The sequence below is a fragment of the Columba livia genome, chromosome Z (genome assembly GCF_036013475.1).
Source record: "Columba livia isolate bColLiv1 breed racing homer chromosome Z, bColLiv1.pat.W.v2, whole genome shotgun sequence".
Lineage (NCBI taxonomy): Eukaryota > Metazoa > Chordata > Aves > Columbiformes > Columbidae > Columba > Columba livia.
In genome coordinates this window covers 16,531,270-16,549,321 of record NC_088642.1, presented here as the reverse complement: position 1 = coordinate 16,549,321, position 18,052 = coordinate 16,531,270, and the positions used below count along the sequence as shown (strand labels likewise).

Sequence of the window (18,052 nt, the reverse complement as noted above, 5' to 3'; positions counted from 1 at the left end):
GCAATAGAGAGCACAAAGAATGGAGCCGTGTAATTAAACAGATAATTACTACCCAGCAGCAAGAAGACCAGGCAGACTTTCATTTGAATGTCTTTTTGGGGAAAGTATACTATTTTTACAGCCTGTGAATCACTTGAAATGCAGAGGCTAGAAGAGGCAGCATGTCGTTATATGGTAGCTGGTAAGAACCAATTCAAAGTAACATTTCACAGTAATCATCCAGTTACAGGAAGTAAAAATTGGGTGATCTCCTGTTAACGTATCTTGGTATGCACATAGGATTGTTGCGTATATGTTTACAAGCCTTACCCAGGCTTGGGTACTTCACTTTGATGCTAAGTAATATAATCTAAACATAATCTGGCCTCAAAGCAGGGTGGAAGAGAGCTTGCAACAGAGCCTAAAATGGGTTCAACTTCCACCTCTGGCAGAGTTTCCCTCACGAAGTTCATCAGTAGCAACTTTCCTTGGCTTTTCTTTTTGACACCTAAGGGCACAGCTGGGCAGAGTGGGCCCCTGGCATGGTGGCTGGGTGACACGGCCCGTACCCTGCAGCTGCCAGACCTGAAGGCAAGCCACAGCTTGCCAGCGACACCCTGACAGTGTGCCAGGAGGAAGAAGCTGAATTAGCAGCACATATATTATCTCAGCCGCAAGCCTTGGGCAGGCCCCTGTGTTTCCTTTGGGGAGCTACGCCATCGTGTGTCTGGGCAGGCTTTGGGGAGAGTGGAGGGGAAGGGGTGCTGGTGTGTCAGGAAAGCAGTGGGGTTCGGGAGGTCAGTTTCTGTTATTCCTGCCTTGCCATGCTGAAGCAGGGCTGCATTGCCAGGCAGGTTTACTGACAGGGGATAAAATAGTTCCTGTCCTCTGAAGTCTTTCCAGAGTGCTGATGGCTTTATCTGAGAGGCCAGCTGTGGGTCACCCCCTTGTCACTACTTTTTCTGTGGTCCCCTGTCTTCTAGCTCAAACAGGCCTTGACTAAATGAGTTTCTGACAGAAAAAATGAAAAAAAAATAAGCACGTCAAAACTTGGTTGCATCAGTCAGGAGACCAGCTGCATCGCAGCCGTGTGCTGAGGTGTGTCCTTGGTTGGGTGAGGTGAATGCATGGCTGTATTTTGCCATCGTGTGGCTTGGCAGGCCGGGCTGCTGGCAATGCCTTTGACAGATGTATGCCCAGTCACACAAAGCAGAGGTTTGTGTCTTCAAAGGCTGCTGCCGGTGGATCAGGAGCACTACATTCCCCAGCCACCTTGTTTGAGTCTGTCTTCTTGGGCCCAGATGCTGCAGGTTTGGGCTTCCTTCCCTCACCCCTGGAATTTCTCCTGCAGCATTACTCGGGGATGACTTGGCTTCCTCCTTTCCAGGATCCTGCTTGAGTATGCTCCTCTCATCTGAAGAGAGTATGCTCCTCTCATGCTGAAGTTTCCTTAACATTTCACCCTACTTTACTCCTGCTGAGCATGTCCTCTTGTACCACCAGTTCATTCTGGGAGGCTGTTGTTTCTTTTTCCCTTGCACTTGTCCTGCTCAGTCCCAAGCCATGAATTCTTTTCCATGGTACTTTCTTTTTTCAGGTGTCTCACAAGGTCTCCTTCGTCCATTCTTCTGCGCCTTCCATGATTTCTTAATTTTTCCTTTTTATTACTGTTCATGTCTTCTTCTGTTCCCTGCTGTGGTATCTTGTGGGGTCCCTCCACCAAAATCTACTGCAGTAACTGAGCAATGGTTCAGCTCCAGGAGTGCAGCTTTACCCTCAAATGCAAGGAAACTTATCCAAAATTTCCTAAAACAAAGAGGTGAAACCCAGTTTAAAGCCAGCTGTGTCTGTAACAGTCTGTCTTTGCTGCTGAAAGAGTTTGTTTTACAACTCTCGCACTATGAAATAGTTCAGTGTTTTATACTTATGGGTCATTATGTCCATTTGGGAGTCAGGGTAATTAGGAAGATGGTCTGAGCAGGGCGTAATGGGAACCATCTGAAGGGGAAGAGGATCTGGAGCTGCTTGTGGGGGTGTAGGAAGTAGGATCTGGCTGCCAGGGTGGGCTTGTGGTGCCTGGGGCTGCGCTGCGGGCGGCTGGAAGGTGAGGATGCCCTGGGGAGTTGTGGAGAAGGACGCTGAGGAGGAAGCGGGAGGTCAGCCAGGACTTTTCTTGGAGAGGGGAGAAAACGCCGGAGAAGCAAGCTGCTGTGGAGGGGACACGAGGCTGCTAGAGCTCTTCGATGCGCAGAACATGTTGCAAAAGGTTATGATAGTTGCAAAGTAGTTTAAGATACTCGGTTGTAAGCAGCAGCATGCTGTAAAAAAGCATCATTTTGTTTGAGAAAGGGCCAGGCTGGTGAGCAAGGAAGAAAACACCTTGTGAGCTCACATTGCTGCCTGCAGGCGACGGAAGCTGTTCCTCGGCCAGGGAGCCCGGGCAGTAGGAGAGCAGAGTGGTTTTGCCCTCGAAGGCAAGGAAGCTTCTTGTTTGTCTTTCTAAAATGCAGAGCATGCATTTTTCAAAAAGCGTATTTCCTCTTGGATTCAGCTCAGAATTTTTATTTTCTGATGCCAGAATTCTGAATTCTTGGGGTGGGAAGAAAGAAAAAAGGGGGGCATGGGATTTCGCATGGAAATTCTGAGAGTCTGAACTGCTTTTGCTGTCTGCGGTATAGTGCTTCCTGTAACCTATATGGCCAAATGCCAGCACAACATCTAATACACACTTGGCTGATGAAAGTTCAAGCAAAGGGGACTGCTGTGTTGAGTATGCCAGGGAAGGAAAATTGAGTTCAAGTGCTAAATCGCTATTGAGCCTGAGGGAGAGAGAGTATTAGTAACTTCAAAGACATGAAGTTTTGAGTGTTTTGTTAGATTTGGTGGTCATCTCATCTGCCGCATTATCAAGATGGGCACATGGGAACCAGTAAACACCCAGCAGATTGTAAATAGAATAGAAAAACAAAGAAAAAATTCAGGTTTTCAGTGATCAAGTTTGGCAGCTGATTTTCTCAGCAAGCATAAATCTCTTCCATCAAGCAGTGCTCAGTGGGAGCCTCTTGTGATACCCACTGAGAAATGTTTTACTGTGGCACACGTGCACAGCGAGGTCCCTTACCTCTACCAGTGTGGCTGTGATGCCAAAAACTTCTTTACACCCCAAACCTGGCAATGTGGGGTCAGAGAGCACTGGCTGCCCCCCAAGAGGCCAGGGGGAGTGGGGGTCCCTTTCCATCAGATTTTTGTTTCCAGACTTCAGAGCCAAGACTGATGCTGCTGTTTGTGTATAGGATGCAAGCACTAAAATAATATTTAAACTCAACAAATGCTATGTTTTCACTTGAACACAAGAAAAAAGATGGAAGTGGTTCTTTCAAGATGAGGGCTTACTTATGTCTAGCTCCTGTCTTCGGTGTGCCTGTGTGGTGGTGAAGGAAATTGGTGGTTTTGAGTCTTGCTTCCTTCCCCAATGAGGGTGACCTGCATTCTGCTGCTGTACAACCCGTGAATCCACCCAAAATTCTCCTCTTCCTGCATCCCTCTTCTTCTGTTCCTTCTCACTGAGCCTTAGTTCCTCTTCAGCTCCTCCTCCCAGCATCCCCGAGGTCTTGTTCATGCTGCAGGATCAGTACTGAGGAAGTGTCATGCCATGAAAAACATGTCCTGCAGCCCTTTTACCTCTTTTTGTAAGCTGAGGCAGTTTGTTGCTCTGGGCTCTCTTATAGAGCTCTGGTTGGGAGGTGGTGGTTTGCATGCCCTTTCTGCAGATTACAGAATCACAGAATCACAGAATCACAGAATCGACTGGGTTGGAAGAGACCTCAGAGATCATCGAGTCCAACCCTTGGTCCAACTCTAGTCCGTTTACTAGATCATGGCACTAAGTGCCATGTCCAATCTCAGTTTAAAAACCTCTAGGGACGGCGAGTCCACTACCTCCCTGGGCAGGCCATTCCAATGCCTGACCACTCTCTCTGTAAAGAATTTCTTTCTAATATCCAGCCTAAATTTCCCCTGGTAGAGTTTAAGCCCATGCCCCCTTGTCCTATTGCTAACTGCCTGGGAGAAGAGACCAATCCCCACCTGGCTATAACTTCCCTTCAGGTAGTTATAGAGAGTGATGAGGTCACCTCTAAGCCTCCTCTTCTCTAGACTAAACAACCCCAGCTCCCTCAGCCTCTCCCCATAGGTCTTATGTTCAAGTCCCTTCACCAGTCGTGTTGCTCTTCTCTGGATCCGCTCCAGCACTTCAATGTCTTTCCTGAACTGAGGGGCCCAGAACTGAACACAATACTCCAGGTGTGGCCTCACCAATGCAGAGTACAGGGGAAGGATCACTTCCCTTGTCCTGCTGACCACGCTATTTTTGATACAGGACAGGATACCGTTGGCCTTCTTGGCCACCTGGGCACACTGTTGGCTCATGTTGAGCTTCCTGTCAATTAGTACCCCCAGGTCCCTTTCTGTCTGACTGCTCTCCAGCCACTCTGTGCCCAGCCTGTAGCGCTGCAGGGGGTTGTTGTGACCAAAGTGCAGCACCCGGCACTTGGCCTTATTGAACTTCATCCCATTGGAATCAGCCCATTTTTCCAGTCTATCCAGATCCCTCTGCAGAGCCCTCCTGCCTTCCAGCAGGTTGACACTCCCTCCCAGCTTGGTGTCATCAGCAAATTTGCTGATGATGGTCTCAATCTCCTCATCTAAATCGTCAATAAAGATGTTAAACAGGACTGGACCCAACACTGACCCCTGGGGAACACCACTAGTGACTGGCTGCCAGCTGGATGCAGCCCCATTCACCAGCACTCTCTGGGCCCGGCCCTCCAGCCAGTTCTTAACCCAGCGTAGAGTACACTTGTCCAAGCCATGGGCTACCAGCTTTTGCAAGAGTATATTATGGGAGACAGTGTCAAAGGTCTTGCTGAAGTCCAGATAGACCACATCCACAGCTTTCCCCTCATCTGGATAAGATTCAGCATAAGCGATGGATGGTTTGGAGGGCATGGTGCTCACTGGTCAAATGGCAGTGGTAAAGGTTGTGGACAAGAGTGAGAAATATACTGGGTCTTCTCCTCTGCTTCTTTCATGGATGGACTAATTAGCACGGCCTAACATTCCCTGACTCAGGAACCTCCCAAGTTTACCATCCGCATTTGAGTTTCTCATTTAGCAGCTTGAAGCCTTTAATTGGGCTGTCCTTGATTGAAAACACTCAATGCTTCATTGGCTTTTAAGGTAAAATGGGAGAGGTGACCAGCCCTTGTGGCTTTGCCTGAGCAGTGGCCCTGTGCGTGGAGACGTCTTTAGTTACCTCTGCGTTGCTGAGAACTTGTAAATATTTGGTTTTTCCCCTATAAGCTGCTTTATCTTGACTTAATTGCATGGTTAGCATCCGCCACACAGGAGTTACAGTAGTGTGGTGACATGACTCAACATGGCCAACAGCCGGCAAAGAGGCAGTGGTATCATTCCAGAGCTTGGGACTCATCTTACCCTGAGTCTCCACATTTACTTCCCACTAAACCAATAGCAGCTCTCAACACATATATAAAAATTATTAAAAGCTAACGGGGAATTTGCCCTCCCTCTCGTAAAAGCAGGAGTCTGCAGGCTTGTACTTCATTACAGAGAAGTCCAAGCAGTTAGATCACACCAATATTAAAAAAAAACAACACACAATCCATATGATGTCATTCTGCCAAAGCAACCCATGTCAACCTGATAAACTGACTTAGTTTCAGCTTTTTCTGTGGGTAGCAAAATACACTTAATAGTTGAGTCTCACACCAGTAGCCCCCTTCCATCCATTCCTGTCCCTGTTTCCACACCCCAACATCAGTAACGCTGTCAGAAGCTTATGTAGGTTTGCATGGGTTTGGTTATGAGCGAGCATCTTTGATTTGTTTAATAAATGGGAAAAAAAATGCATGAGCATATGTATAGTTAATTTATGGCTGAAAATACTAGGGATCTTACCCTCTTCTTCAGGTTGAGGAAGGCAGTGGTTAGGGAGCTGCTTTTTCTTCTGGTAACTGCTTACCATTATGACCCTGACACAATTTTAGAAGGAAAATAATAGCCTTGCAGGTTTCAAGCCATCACCTGGTTATAGTTTTAAACAGTTCATTCTCCTGCCTCAGCTTAGTGTATCTCAGGTATGCTGAAATCTATATACAGCTGGAGTTCTTTGCAGTGACTGTGGGGAGTATGGAGTCTGCCTTGGTGCATTGCCCACTGGCAACCCTCCACAGCCATGCTTCTAACCCACCCCAAATCCCCTCTGCTTGTGTGAGCCTGCATTGAGTGTGGTGTCCAGGTAGGCTTTTTAAAGTGTTTATCTTGTTAATGTTATGAATTTTTGTTGTGTGGCATTTCCAAGTGGGCCAGAGGCCATCTCCAAGGCACTAGAGCTTGCAGTCTCCTCCTTCTTTTTGGGCAGAGACCTTCTTGTCCCTACTTGGCTGTGTGCATTCAGTGGGTCTGGCACTTATCCAGGGAGAGGGACGGCAGCTGTAGAGGCAAGTCTGTGGCCCTGTGCTGTGGGTTCCCTTAGCTGGTGCACCCTTCAGCAGCCTGGCACCACCCTCATCCTTTTCCCATAGCCAGCGTGGAGTGCTGAGACCACCACATTGACTGGCCTGAGACCTCCTCATTAGCTCTTCTCTGAGAAAAACGTGATTACTGAATCTTTTCACAGGGCTGAAGGTGTCTGTTGTGCAGCTGCTGAGTAGGAGGCTGTCACTTCGGTTGCCTCTTGGTGGATGAGACAGTCCAAAGCATGCAAGTGATGACCCGGTAGTATTCCTGATGGGTAGGGCTTTGTTAGGAAAAGTTTGCGTGTATGAAAGCTTCCTTGGCTTAAGCTAGCATAGTACATTTGCACAAATATTTTACACATGTAATTTTTCCGGTAGCATATTGAGACATTTGGAAGTATGAGCAATAAAGGCAGAGTTATTTTGCCTGGCTGGTGCAATGCCCCTGGGCTGCGTTTTAATCTCCCATGGTTGTGCAGAAGATGAGAACGATTGGGATCACTGCCACTGAGGACGCCACCCCCTGTGCTGCCTGCGTGCTGTTGTGCAAGGCTAATCCCTCCCCACCTTCACACTTTTTCTCTTCCTCTCTTAAAATGTTGTTGCTCAGTTGTGCTGCACCATGGGAGACTGTTGCAGTGCCACCTCATTGACCACAGCTGCTTAATTTCCTGTTTCTTCAGCAGCATTTAAAAGCTTTTTTGCTGTTTTGCTAGGAAATGAGAAGATAGTTTCAGGCTTTGCAATGGAAATTGGCTTTGTTAGTATATGCTGTTGTTTAATATGGCACAACAGCAGCTGCACAGGAGACTGTCAAAACTAAATAGCATGCCTTCACTTAGCTAAACAAGCATCCGCCTAACCCCTGTCTCAAGGGTTGCTTCCAAGGTTGGAATGAAAAGGCTTTTATTCAGATCTGACCCCAGCACATGACGTGACCTACAAATGCCCGTAACGATAGACCGGTCTGTTGGTTTTCCATTATGTTAGCCTGGCAGTGCTGCCGCTGTCTGTAAAAACCAGGAGGAGCAATTGCTCGCTGCAGTTCCCTTGCTGCAGGCCCTGAAAAGGGGGAAAGTTCTTGGTGCACAAACACAAAAAGGATTCTTCTATAGAAAAAAATATTACTGAGCTATCTGCAGAAACAACTTTGCACAGCAGTGCAGTCTGCTGTATTTATATTGATATTTCACAGTATGCTGTAATGTTTTGCTTTGGTATTTTAGAAGAAAGAAGTTGCCTTTACATCTTTCGAATATAAAAGGGCTGATGTTTAATAGGAAATGTATTTTAGTCTAATACTCCCAATAAAATTTAAATTTCGTCTGAATTCTGTATTTCTTAAGGCTTCTCTTTGAAAGCAGGTAATGAGGGATTGATAGTAAAATGTTATGTTGGCAAATTGCCTTCAGTGGAAGATGGGAAAATGTTCTCTGCTGACAGACTTATACCAAGGAGTTTTAGTAGAGGTCTCCAGATAAAAAAGCAATTTGAATAGTTTTCTGTTGTCATTTCTAGGCTTCTGGCAGCATTGTGCAGCATTCTTTCAGGCCTCTGTTTTAAGGAATTGTAGGAGGAAAGGTAACAGAGAGCTGACAACAACTAACAGAAAGGAAAATGCAATTATGGAAGATTATAATACTGATTTAAAGAGGTGGGGTAGAGCTAATTCAGAAGTAGGAACAGGAGTATGTGTACAGCAGAAGCTGCACTCCCGGCAGCACAGCTGCGCTCAGAGAGGGGGTTACATCTATAAGGGAGTGAGCCTGAGCTCTGTGAGCCTGTAGAGGAACACAGTGGAAGACAGCTTGTAACATTTTCAAAATGAATTTGTTCCTCTCAACTGGGGGAACAAACACCAATAATTCCACAGGTAGACTGGCTGTGAATCAAAACTCTCATTTGCTATCCATCAGCATGAAGAACTGAAAAGGATTAATTGAACAAAACTTTCATTTAGACAGGGCACTCGATTTTTGTTCTCTGCCCTTCCTCTTGGAGATGGGCTTCTCTTCATTGACACTGGGACTAGTGTAAAAATTGATGTATTATGAAGAAGAAATCCATCATTAATATTTACTGTCCTCCTGCCAGATACATCTCAAGGCAAAATGACGACAGGAACTAATTGTTGCTTTATCCAATTATGCTGACATAAACTTATATGACACAAAACTGAGATTTGTACCTCTGTGACCATCAAAAGCTTAAGTGCTTGAATCTTAATTTATAGCATTAAATGGCTTAGAAAGCTGCTCAATGCAGAATTAAACACAGAAGTAATATTTGAATGAGTCAATATTTGAATTGATTCCAATTCAAGAAACCTGAGAATTATCACAAATCTGCAGATTGTCCTAGGAGCTGGTCCTGTGTCCCGGTGCACTGCGAGTACAAATTAATACCAGGGACAAGGCGCTTGGCTCCCTTTTCCAGCCCCTCGCAGTCCCCAGGCCATGGTCTCTGCCATGTTCCATTCACTGGCAAGAAGCTTTGCTCCTGGCTCCCCGCAGCCCATCCAGCACCCTCCTCTGCCTTCTCACCTGGGACTCTCCAGAAACAAAACCACATGCTGCTCTGTGCTGTCCACAGGCAACCGAAACCCCACTTTTCTTCCTCTGACATTTTTCTTGAGACTGTCTTGTTGTAGAGGCTGTAAAGGAAAACCTTGGTAACCGGCAGGTTTTGGATTGGATGGAGCTATGGCCGGTGCACTGTTTGGGGATATCATCTCACTTGTGCCTTGCGCTCCATCTCTGTGTGTCTTGTCTGGAAAGCAGATTGTCAGCTGTTGGAGGCAGAAACTGTGAGCAGAGCTACCAGTCACTGTGGTAATGCAAACAAATAACCAGAATGACAGACCTGCAGGCAGGAGAGCCCCAGAGACTGAGCATCAGTTACAGAAAGGCAGGGATACAGGCAGTTAGGCTTAAACTGCTGTCGAAGAAGCAAAGAGCTGTAAGGGACCTGGCCAGGCTCTGCCCTGTGGACACTGGTACAAGAAATCAGCACGAAGAATTTACCATGTTTTTTCCCCTGGTGGATCATGTCTCTGCAGACTGGCCTGTATTTTTTGCTCACCTGCAGCTGCTTGCACATGTGTTAGATGTAGATCAAGGCCGCGCTGTTAGCTGTAGAAACAGCCCTTTGGCTTTTTCATGTTGCATAGAAGTGGTTGTGCAGCGCTCCTTAGGTCAAAGGTGGAAGAGCACAGAGACTGCCGAGCTATTAGTTTTGCATTTAGCTGTTTTGCCTGTTTAAAAACAGACCATGACTTTCCAAGCAGCACCACAACCTCTCCTGCCCTTACTAACTGTGCTATATCTTACCTTATTCTTTCCACATGGGCATTTTTCCTTCCCTCTGCATCTGTATTGCCAGGAGAAGGTTCTTTTGGGGGATCTCTGGAAGGTGCTGCTCTCATTACAACTAATTGGAGAGTTAACGCCTTTGGGTTGCTGCCTTCTGCTTTAGCCCATGGTTTGCTCTGTTGGTGGGTGATAGAGCGTCTTCTGTCTATTTTGTTTAAGCTGAAGCAGTCACTGAGGTGACCTGTGCAGCCTCTGACCGTCTCTTTTGTAGTTACGGGGAAGCAGGAGGCAAAGCTCCTCCTGGTCTTTTCACTTGAGCACCCCTATTTGGGCAGGTAGGGAGAGTCAGGAAGGGATCACTGGACCCTGCACAGCTCAGCCGTTGCTCCAGGTATTGGAGCTTTGAGCTGAATATATGATTGGGAGCCTGTGCCTCTACACTTGCTGTTAGTCAGCGTGAAATCCAAGCAGTGCCGTTTCTGTTGTGTGTTGAATTGGCTTAATTGAATCGTCTTTATTTTCTTTCCCTAGCAAGTAGAAACCAGGTATTAATAAAATGAGAAATTATTATAAATATTAGTGATAGTGAGAAGAGGTTCATGTCCTGAGAAGCTTTCTGTCTGCACTTAAATGGAGTAGTAGCAGATAGGTTTGGTAGTGAAAACATTGCTTTTTTTTTTTATTTCTCATGCCAGGATGGTATAGGATTCACAAAGTTAATTATCTGAAGGAAAAAATCAGGTGAGACTTTGACTATATTCAAGTCCATAGTTAAGACTTTTCTCCAAATTTTGTTTTGATCTGTGAGAAAACAGGTGTATTTTTTCAAGTTCTGGGCTGTAGTCAATATTTCTCCAGGAATTTTCTGTACTCTTTAAAAAAAAAAAAAAAGGTTTTAAATCAGTGAGTGCTGATGACTACACTTGACAGCAGTGCTGCGGCCTTTTGTGGGCCTGCGTTTGGGGAATGGAGTTTCAGCTCGGGGCACACATGCCATGAATCAATAGCTTTCAGTGGTTCCGTTGCTCTAGTTTTTGTAAAAAGAGATGGATGTAACTTCTCAGTCCTGCTTGTGACAGAGCGGCGAGCCGGTCTGCTGCTGGACACGGGATCTGGAGGCGTGTGAGTGATGGAGTGGTAAACTTTAAAAACTTCCTCGTTGGCAGCAGCTACGTTGGCATTTCAGATCCGGTTTCTTAATTTGGTGATGGTGATTTTTAACAACCAAAGGGCTTGTGATTATTAGAGAAAATGGCAACTGGCCCATACCAATGCACAGTCAGAAAAAAAACATATTGTAGTGATGCTGGTAATGCAGAACAGGAAACTAGTGATGAACAGAGGAGAAGGAACTGCTGGTGTTTAGTCTGAAACAGCTGCGGGGCTCAGCAGGATGAAAGCACAGCTTATCCAGGTCTGTCCAAGATAAAGCAATACTTTATCCTTAATGTAGTTTGGCCAATCAGCCAGGAAACACTGCATAAAATTTGTCATTGGTTCTTAAAAGCAAGCAGTGATAAAATCCCTTCACAGAGAACAGATACCACTCGCTAATGGATTTTGCCGCCCCAAAGAATAATGACATTTAGTTCATTCATGCCCATGGCGTTGTGTCACTGTTAGAAAAACGCTGGAGGAAGGACTTTCTTTTGTGAAATGTCTGGCATTCACAGACATTAATTTTAGACAGTTGGATGACGGGTTTTGCATTTTGTGTGTATTAACTGCTTACTAGCTAGGAGCCAGCTTTTCTTTCTCAGTGAGGGAGTTTTCTTGCATCTGGCTGAATTTCTTTAAACAATTAAGGAAATGTAATGTATGGCACAATAGGCTGGTCTCACTGAATCAAAGGTGTGAACAAGTCTTTGCTGCTGTTCTTGGTAATCTCAGTATGGGGAAGAAAGCAGGACTGTTTTCTATTCTATTACTTGGTAGAAATTTTAGGATTAGATGGAATCTAATGTGTGAACCAGTACCACACATAGAAAGAACAACTTCCAGCCCACTTCTAGGTGACAGCACATTACCAGCTATTTTCATCAAAGTGCCGGGTTGAATAAAGGGCTTTACAGTGCAGGACAAATAAATTGGTAATATATATGGGATGTGGGAGGCTGCACTCATTTTCTGGATAAACTGGTTGTGTTTAAGCAAAAACTAATTTTCATAATTCCTCCTGTTCTTCTGAATAAAATTTTAAAGAAAACAGCAAATTTTGTTACCTATGAGCTGTCCTGTAGCCACCAGCATATTAGGCATTTTGATTAAATCCGTCATCTTTGTGCAAAGACACATCATGTGTGCAGGGACTCTAATGTGACTTTTAATTTCCTTAATGAAGCCCTTCACTGCTTAGATAATACTGCTCCTCATAGGACAGAAAACTATCAATACAAGAAATGATCAGAGGGGCAAAACATCTCTGAGGCACAGCAGTGTGTTCAAGTGGTTTAGCAAGACGGGGAGTTGAGGCTTTTGGTCGTGCAACCCTAAAATGTGCTTTACTTCTGCAGCCATCAGTTGCTGGTTTAGACTGTCCCAGCGTTACCTGTGCACTGGTTGTGGGTATTGAGATCTGTTTGTTTGCGGCTGACTCTAAAATCCCTTCATTAGGAAAGCAGCTTACTGAACTGGCTGTTATCTTTCTGCTATGTCCTAATGTGGCCAGATAAGCAGACACGGTGTGTTTAGGGTTTTGGTTTTTGTTTTGTTTTGGTTTTTTTCCCCAGGCAAGAAAATCAATGTAGAAAAAATCCAGAGGAAAAAAGGCAAAAATGTTTATGATGAATGACTAAAGAAAGCTGAATGAGGGCTAGCTAAACACAAACTGAAAATGGATGCAAACATTCCTTAGTATTTGAAAAGTATAAGTATAAATAGTAGGTAGAGATGCTAAAATGTTTTGCAGGCTCTGTATACCAAGCAGTAATCTGTTAAAACAAAGGATGTAGAAGGAATATGGGTAATTAAAATTAGGAACTCTATCAGATGAAATAAACCTTTCACAAGAAAAAAAACACAGGATAGATCCATGTCTAGATAAAACACCACCCGATATATACTAGGAATAATCAGTAAAGGAAGTATGGGCGAGGATGGATGAGGAAGAGTTACCTTCTCCTAATCCTGGTACTTTGGAGCAGTGACCATGATAACCCATTACAACAGGTGTTGCATTTGGTGTTACACTGACAATTTGTTAAACGTGTGTCTTTTTGTTTTTATTTCTAGGCCTCTTCCTTATCTTAGGCTTGATACTTTACCCTGCAGGTTGGGGATGCCAGAAGGCAATAAGCTATTGTGGACACTACGCGTCTGCTTACAAACTAGGAGACTGCTCCTTGGGCTGGGCTTTCTACACTGCTATCGGTGGCACTGTGCTGACGTTCATCTGTGCAGTCTTCTCGGCTCAAGCTGAAATAGCCACATCCAGTGACAAAGTGCAAGAAGAAATAGAAGAAGGGAAAAACCTTATCTGCCTCCTTTAACTCCAGTGGGGAAAAATACCAGCACCTGGATCTTAATCTGCTTTCCGTTGACTGGACAAGCAGATCTGCTTACCTGTTTCTACCATTCGTGTCATTGAGCCCTGTGCATTCCAGCCACGAACTACTGAAAGGGTCTTTCTTCCTTACAGGGCAATGAGGATCAGAGAAAGGATCCCAAAAAAGCAGAATGTAAATACTTGGGGATATTACTAGTTTCATTCTGTGATCAGGACACAGTGGAATATGTTAATCTAACTGGAGAGGTGAGGAATCATGTGCGTATAGCAGGAATGTTGTTGTTGTAACTGACAAATTCTGATTGATTGGGTTGCCTTACCTACCTTGGTCACCTTGAAGAATTTGGGTTTAAAATAATAAAAGCCAGCACCTATTTTTTTTTTTCTTAAACAAAAAGGAAGCCTATTTTGGTTAGGCTTTGTTTCCAAGAGCTCCCCTCACCTGTGAATATTTCACCACCACCTGGTTTGGTACCATCCTTTTCGTTGAGGTGCTTTTTGATACTGAACTTCCTTAAAATACAGTGCCTTCTCAGACAGCAAGTGTATGGTGGAGAAAGCAAAGTTGACATGATGCAGCTTACACCAATCTTTAAGCGTTTAAAAAGCTGAGTCCCTGCCAGGTGTCTTGGTCTGGACACTTACAGTGCAAGGCGTGTTCCACCTGTTATTTAGCAGGTAAATTATTTTGTTTCCATTGACTAGGACAGTGAAGCTGTTCTTACACTGGCTTTCACCTGATTCTGATAAAATTTCTTGAAATAGCCATTACTAGAAATATTTCTACAGCCTTTATTGAAGCTCTTGAAATCCCAAGCAGATGACAACTCCCCGTTATCTTGTGAATGCCAACAGCCAGGCCTGGGCTGCGGCCTCTCCTGCAAATGTAGATCCCATGTTGGGCTTCAACAGTGTTATTCTTTCTCTTGCCAGTGAAACCTCATTCCTAGTCCACAGATCCGTCTGTCTCATGACCCAGAGCCACATGAGTCCTTAAGAAATTTACATTTTTCAGGAAGTCTTGCCAAATTCTACATGGCTGGGAAGATCTTTTCTGTTTTTATTAAACCACATGTAGTATGGACTCTTTTCCAACTAAATCAGCAGAAATAAAACAGACTTGCCACAAATGACATTCCTTTCTCAAAGGCAGTAGGTTCTATTACTTGTGGTGTTGCGTCACTTACTAGAACTAATATACTTCTGACCTTAAAGGTATTTTAAAAAACAAAGGAATGAAGAACTGTGCCATAGGAGCATTGGGGATAATTCATCTGAGAAGTACTAAATGAATTTTAGACTCCTCTTCTTATTGGTAGTTTAACATCATCCAATGACAGTGTTGCTATCCAGCACTTAACTGTATAATATGGAACAGAGATTCTTGTTTATGCCTTGTCGGTCCCTTAAGGTGTGCCATAGATATTAAAAAATTGTTGTTTCTGTACAGGTAGATAGCTACTTTCAATACACCACTCAAGTCAGTCGCAATACAAGAGCAGTTCAGCAATTATGATGACCGTGAGCCGTGCACCTGCTCCTGCAACCCATGCCCACCGTTTTCTAGTTTAAAATGGGTAATTCACTTTTCTTTTTAAAAAAAAAACCCAAAAGTTATGGTCTGGAACCTTTTCTGCCAACTGCCTGCACAAAGCAGGATTGTGCTCGTAATTTTGATTTGTTAACATCTGAAGGGCACGCACTGGGCTTGTCCCTCAGGTCCAGCACAGCTGCCAGGTGAGTCCCGCTGTCCTGTGGACATTGCCCCTCACCTCCCCCTGTGCTGGGCTCTGCACCAGAGGCTGGGCTACCAGCGCAGCTCTGCATGGGTGGGCTCTGCAATGGGAAAAGGCGAGGGAGAACAAGAGTAGCATATAAATCAGCTGAAATTAATTATGAAATAGTTTTATAGTTTTAGCTTTTCTTAGGTGGGTAGCAATCCAGTGTCCAGGTCACCAGTGCCAACAAATCTCGACACTATGTTAGGGGGCAAATGCTGTTTTGGCTTGAGCCCTTGATTAGTCAGAATAAGGTCAGTTCTTAAACAAAACAAAGCAAAAAAAGGCAAAAAAAAAAAAAAAAGCAAGGAGGGTATATAGTGCTTTGGCTTAGAAGTAAACAACAACCAACCTTCATTTACATTACTAGCTGACCTGTGCTATGATCTACAGAATGCTTAAAAAATTTTAATAGTGCAGTTTTTAAGTACAAAGGAGTTATTTCCAGTGGCATGTTTTGCTTTTGTTTGCCTTTCTAACCAAGAAGAACCAGCTTTCCTGCTTGTTGCTGGCCTACTATCAACTTGCTCTGCAACAACATAATCAACTAACTTGCAAAAAATATCCATGTTCATCACATAGCACAGATAGAAGACAGGCTGGGAAGAAATACAGAACAAAAAAATAAACGGAATTTATTTTCTCAGGGTTCTGTTTTTCTAGCAAGTGATAAGGTGGTATAGATATTGCAGATTTTTTTGTTTTTCTGGATGAGGTTTTTAGGTGTAGGGTACACTAATTTCATTTCACAGCTGTTTAAAGTTGTTCCTGAAGTTCACCTCAGCAGTAGCTTTCAAAAACACTTTGAAAAAATAATCAGTTTAAAGCTAATTTAATTAATTTCATGAGAGGGCTGTGGAGTGTAACTGCTTCTTAATGCATATGCACTGCATAGAAGAATTTGCTGTGGATTCTTTAAAACCTGTGTACCAGTTATTTCAGTTTAACTTTGTTTTTGTGGTATGGAAGAATTCTGTGGTTTGATCATCTTCGTAAACTTATAATCTGTAAAGTGCCATAGACTTTTTTTTAATTGTAGCATATTTAAAAAAAATATATATATATATACACAAACTCGTGTGAGATGTGCAATACCAGGAATGGGGTTTGTTTTTTTGTTTTATTTTTCTTAGCTTTTGCTTTTAAACCATATATTTGAAAAGGGACTTCCCAGGGAAGAAGTGGCTGAAGTTCTGGTGGTGTGGAGAAACTAAAGCATAGAGTAATGCAATAGAATCACTGATTTTGAAGATTAATACAAGAATAGTAACAGCAGCTTAAGGATTTAACAAAAATCTCTTCTAGTTTGATTTGAAATACTCAGATTTATGTAATACAGACAATTCGAATGTGATGCTGTGTCCAGCTCTGGCTATATACAATCTAAAAGCTACAAAGGCCTAGCAAGGTTTCTGAATGTGCTTTATTTATAATGTGGCACTGCAAAAAAACATTGCTACTGAGCTATTTCTGGGTTGTCTGCATCACCTTTGTATCTGTCTTAATCAATAAAGTTCCCTGGATTTTGGGATGTTTTTTCAGCCAAATCATTTCCATTTTGCATTGTTATCCCACATCAGAGTCTCTCACGTCCCAGTGGTAAACACAGACGGGCTCAAGCCTTCCTGGGAAGCGGTGGGCACAGGTGCCCACCTCAGGGGCAGGACGGAGCCCAACAGAAGCAGAGTGCGGCAGCAACGTATACACCACAGCTGCTTCGTATAGGAAAAGCGGCTGTGGCAATCCTGCTAGAGTAGCTTTTGAGCCATGGTTTATTTGTGGTACTCTTTTTCTGTTCTTGAATCACCACTATGTACATTTTTTTTAGCATGAACTATGTACCTAATGTGTTATTTTTAATCTAAATTTCAATTAAAATGTGAGTTTTCAAACTTTAAAAGGAGTCTGACTACCTTACTTCAAGCATTTTGGACAAGTTGAGCCACAGCAAGGTCGCTTTAATTGTAGCTCTAATAGCATGTAAGATCCCAGCCTGCTGATGTTGTGTTTCAGATTTCCATCTCACTTCAACAATTACTACCACTTTTACTGATCAAAAAGTATGTGATCTGAAATTGTAGCTATCTGTTATACAATACAGTTGCATTAAAGAGACTTTCCAATTGAATATGTCTGACAAATGTTTCTCATTTTGCAAGTAAAGCACTGCGGTTCCTTTCTCATGAAAACAGGTAACAAAGGTTATAGAACAAACACTGCTTAATCACATAGACATTTTAAATGGTGAGTGCCACAGTGTGTATTATCTTTCACCTGTGACTTGACAAACACTAGAGAGAGGTTACATATTGTTCTCTAAGCAAATCTACGGCTGAACTAGCAGTAAGGCATTTAGTGGTTTAAAGGAAAAGTCAGGATAGCACTTCTGTCTCATAGTTCCAATGGTCCATTTCTATTAAATTTACATATAATTAATTGCATTTAGTTTAGTTACTCATCTAACTGTTTCTACACTTCCGAGAAGTAGCTTTTAGTTAAAACTTGGAACATTTAGAAATCTACAATCCAGAAGAAGTTAGGGGCTATGTGCCACTAAATGCACCACATTAGTCACCTTCATGAATTTCAAAGCAGGTATAGATACAGCAGATACTCTACAAATAAAAAGCACTGCCAAAAGTAATTACAAAGTACTGATTTGTATAGCTAAAAATATTAACTCCCTTTTTAAGTAAGGTAAATGGAGTTGGCAATAGGGAACACAGAGTTTAATTCTCTAATTGTGTGAATTAGTACAGATTCCTGTGCTCTAGTAACTTCTTCCCCGAGCTCCAGCTAGGTTTAGAATGGTGATGCAATGAGAATGTTTATTCCTAGTATCGGAGGGAAAGGACTATAAAGGTGTTGACCTGTTCCTGCGCTGCACTGAAAGCTTGTCTTCAGAGATGCCTTTTATTTGACTTGCAGTATCTTAAGTGA

The 18,052-nt window shown here is 43.5% G+C and overlaps 2 protein-coding genes across 6 annotated transcripts in view; both read left to right on the top strand.

Annotated features, from left to right (window-relative positions):
- LHFPL2 (LHFPL tetraspan subfamily member 2) overlaps positions 1 to 17,240 on the top strand; it is a 131,110-nt gene extending 113,870 nt beyond the window's left edge. For all 5 annotated transcript variants that reach the window (XM_065047391.1, XM_065047392.1, XM_065047393.1 and 2 more), the window contains one exon: positions 13,061 to 17,240. In XM_065047391.1, coding sequence (XP_064903463.1) covers positions 13,061 to 13,317 — 257 coding nt within the window. In that variant the 3' untranslated portion in view covers positions 13,318 to 17,240. The remainder of the gene's footprint in view (positions 1 to 13,060) is intronic.
- Positions 13,369 to 17,240, top strand: LOC102091379 (LHFPL tetraspan subfamily member 2; the record flags this gene model as incomplete). The annotated part of the gene is given in 5 exon segments (XM_021292207.2): positions 13,369 to 13,416; positions 13,418 to 13,453; positions 13,455 to 13,619; positions 13,621 to 13,672; positions 13,675 to 17,240. Coding segments are annotated over 5 exon segments (573 nt in total), but the record flags the coding sequence as incomplete, so codon positions are not given.
- Positions 17,241 to 18,052: the final 812 nt, after the last annotated feature.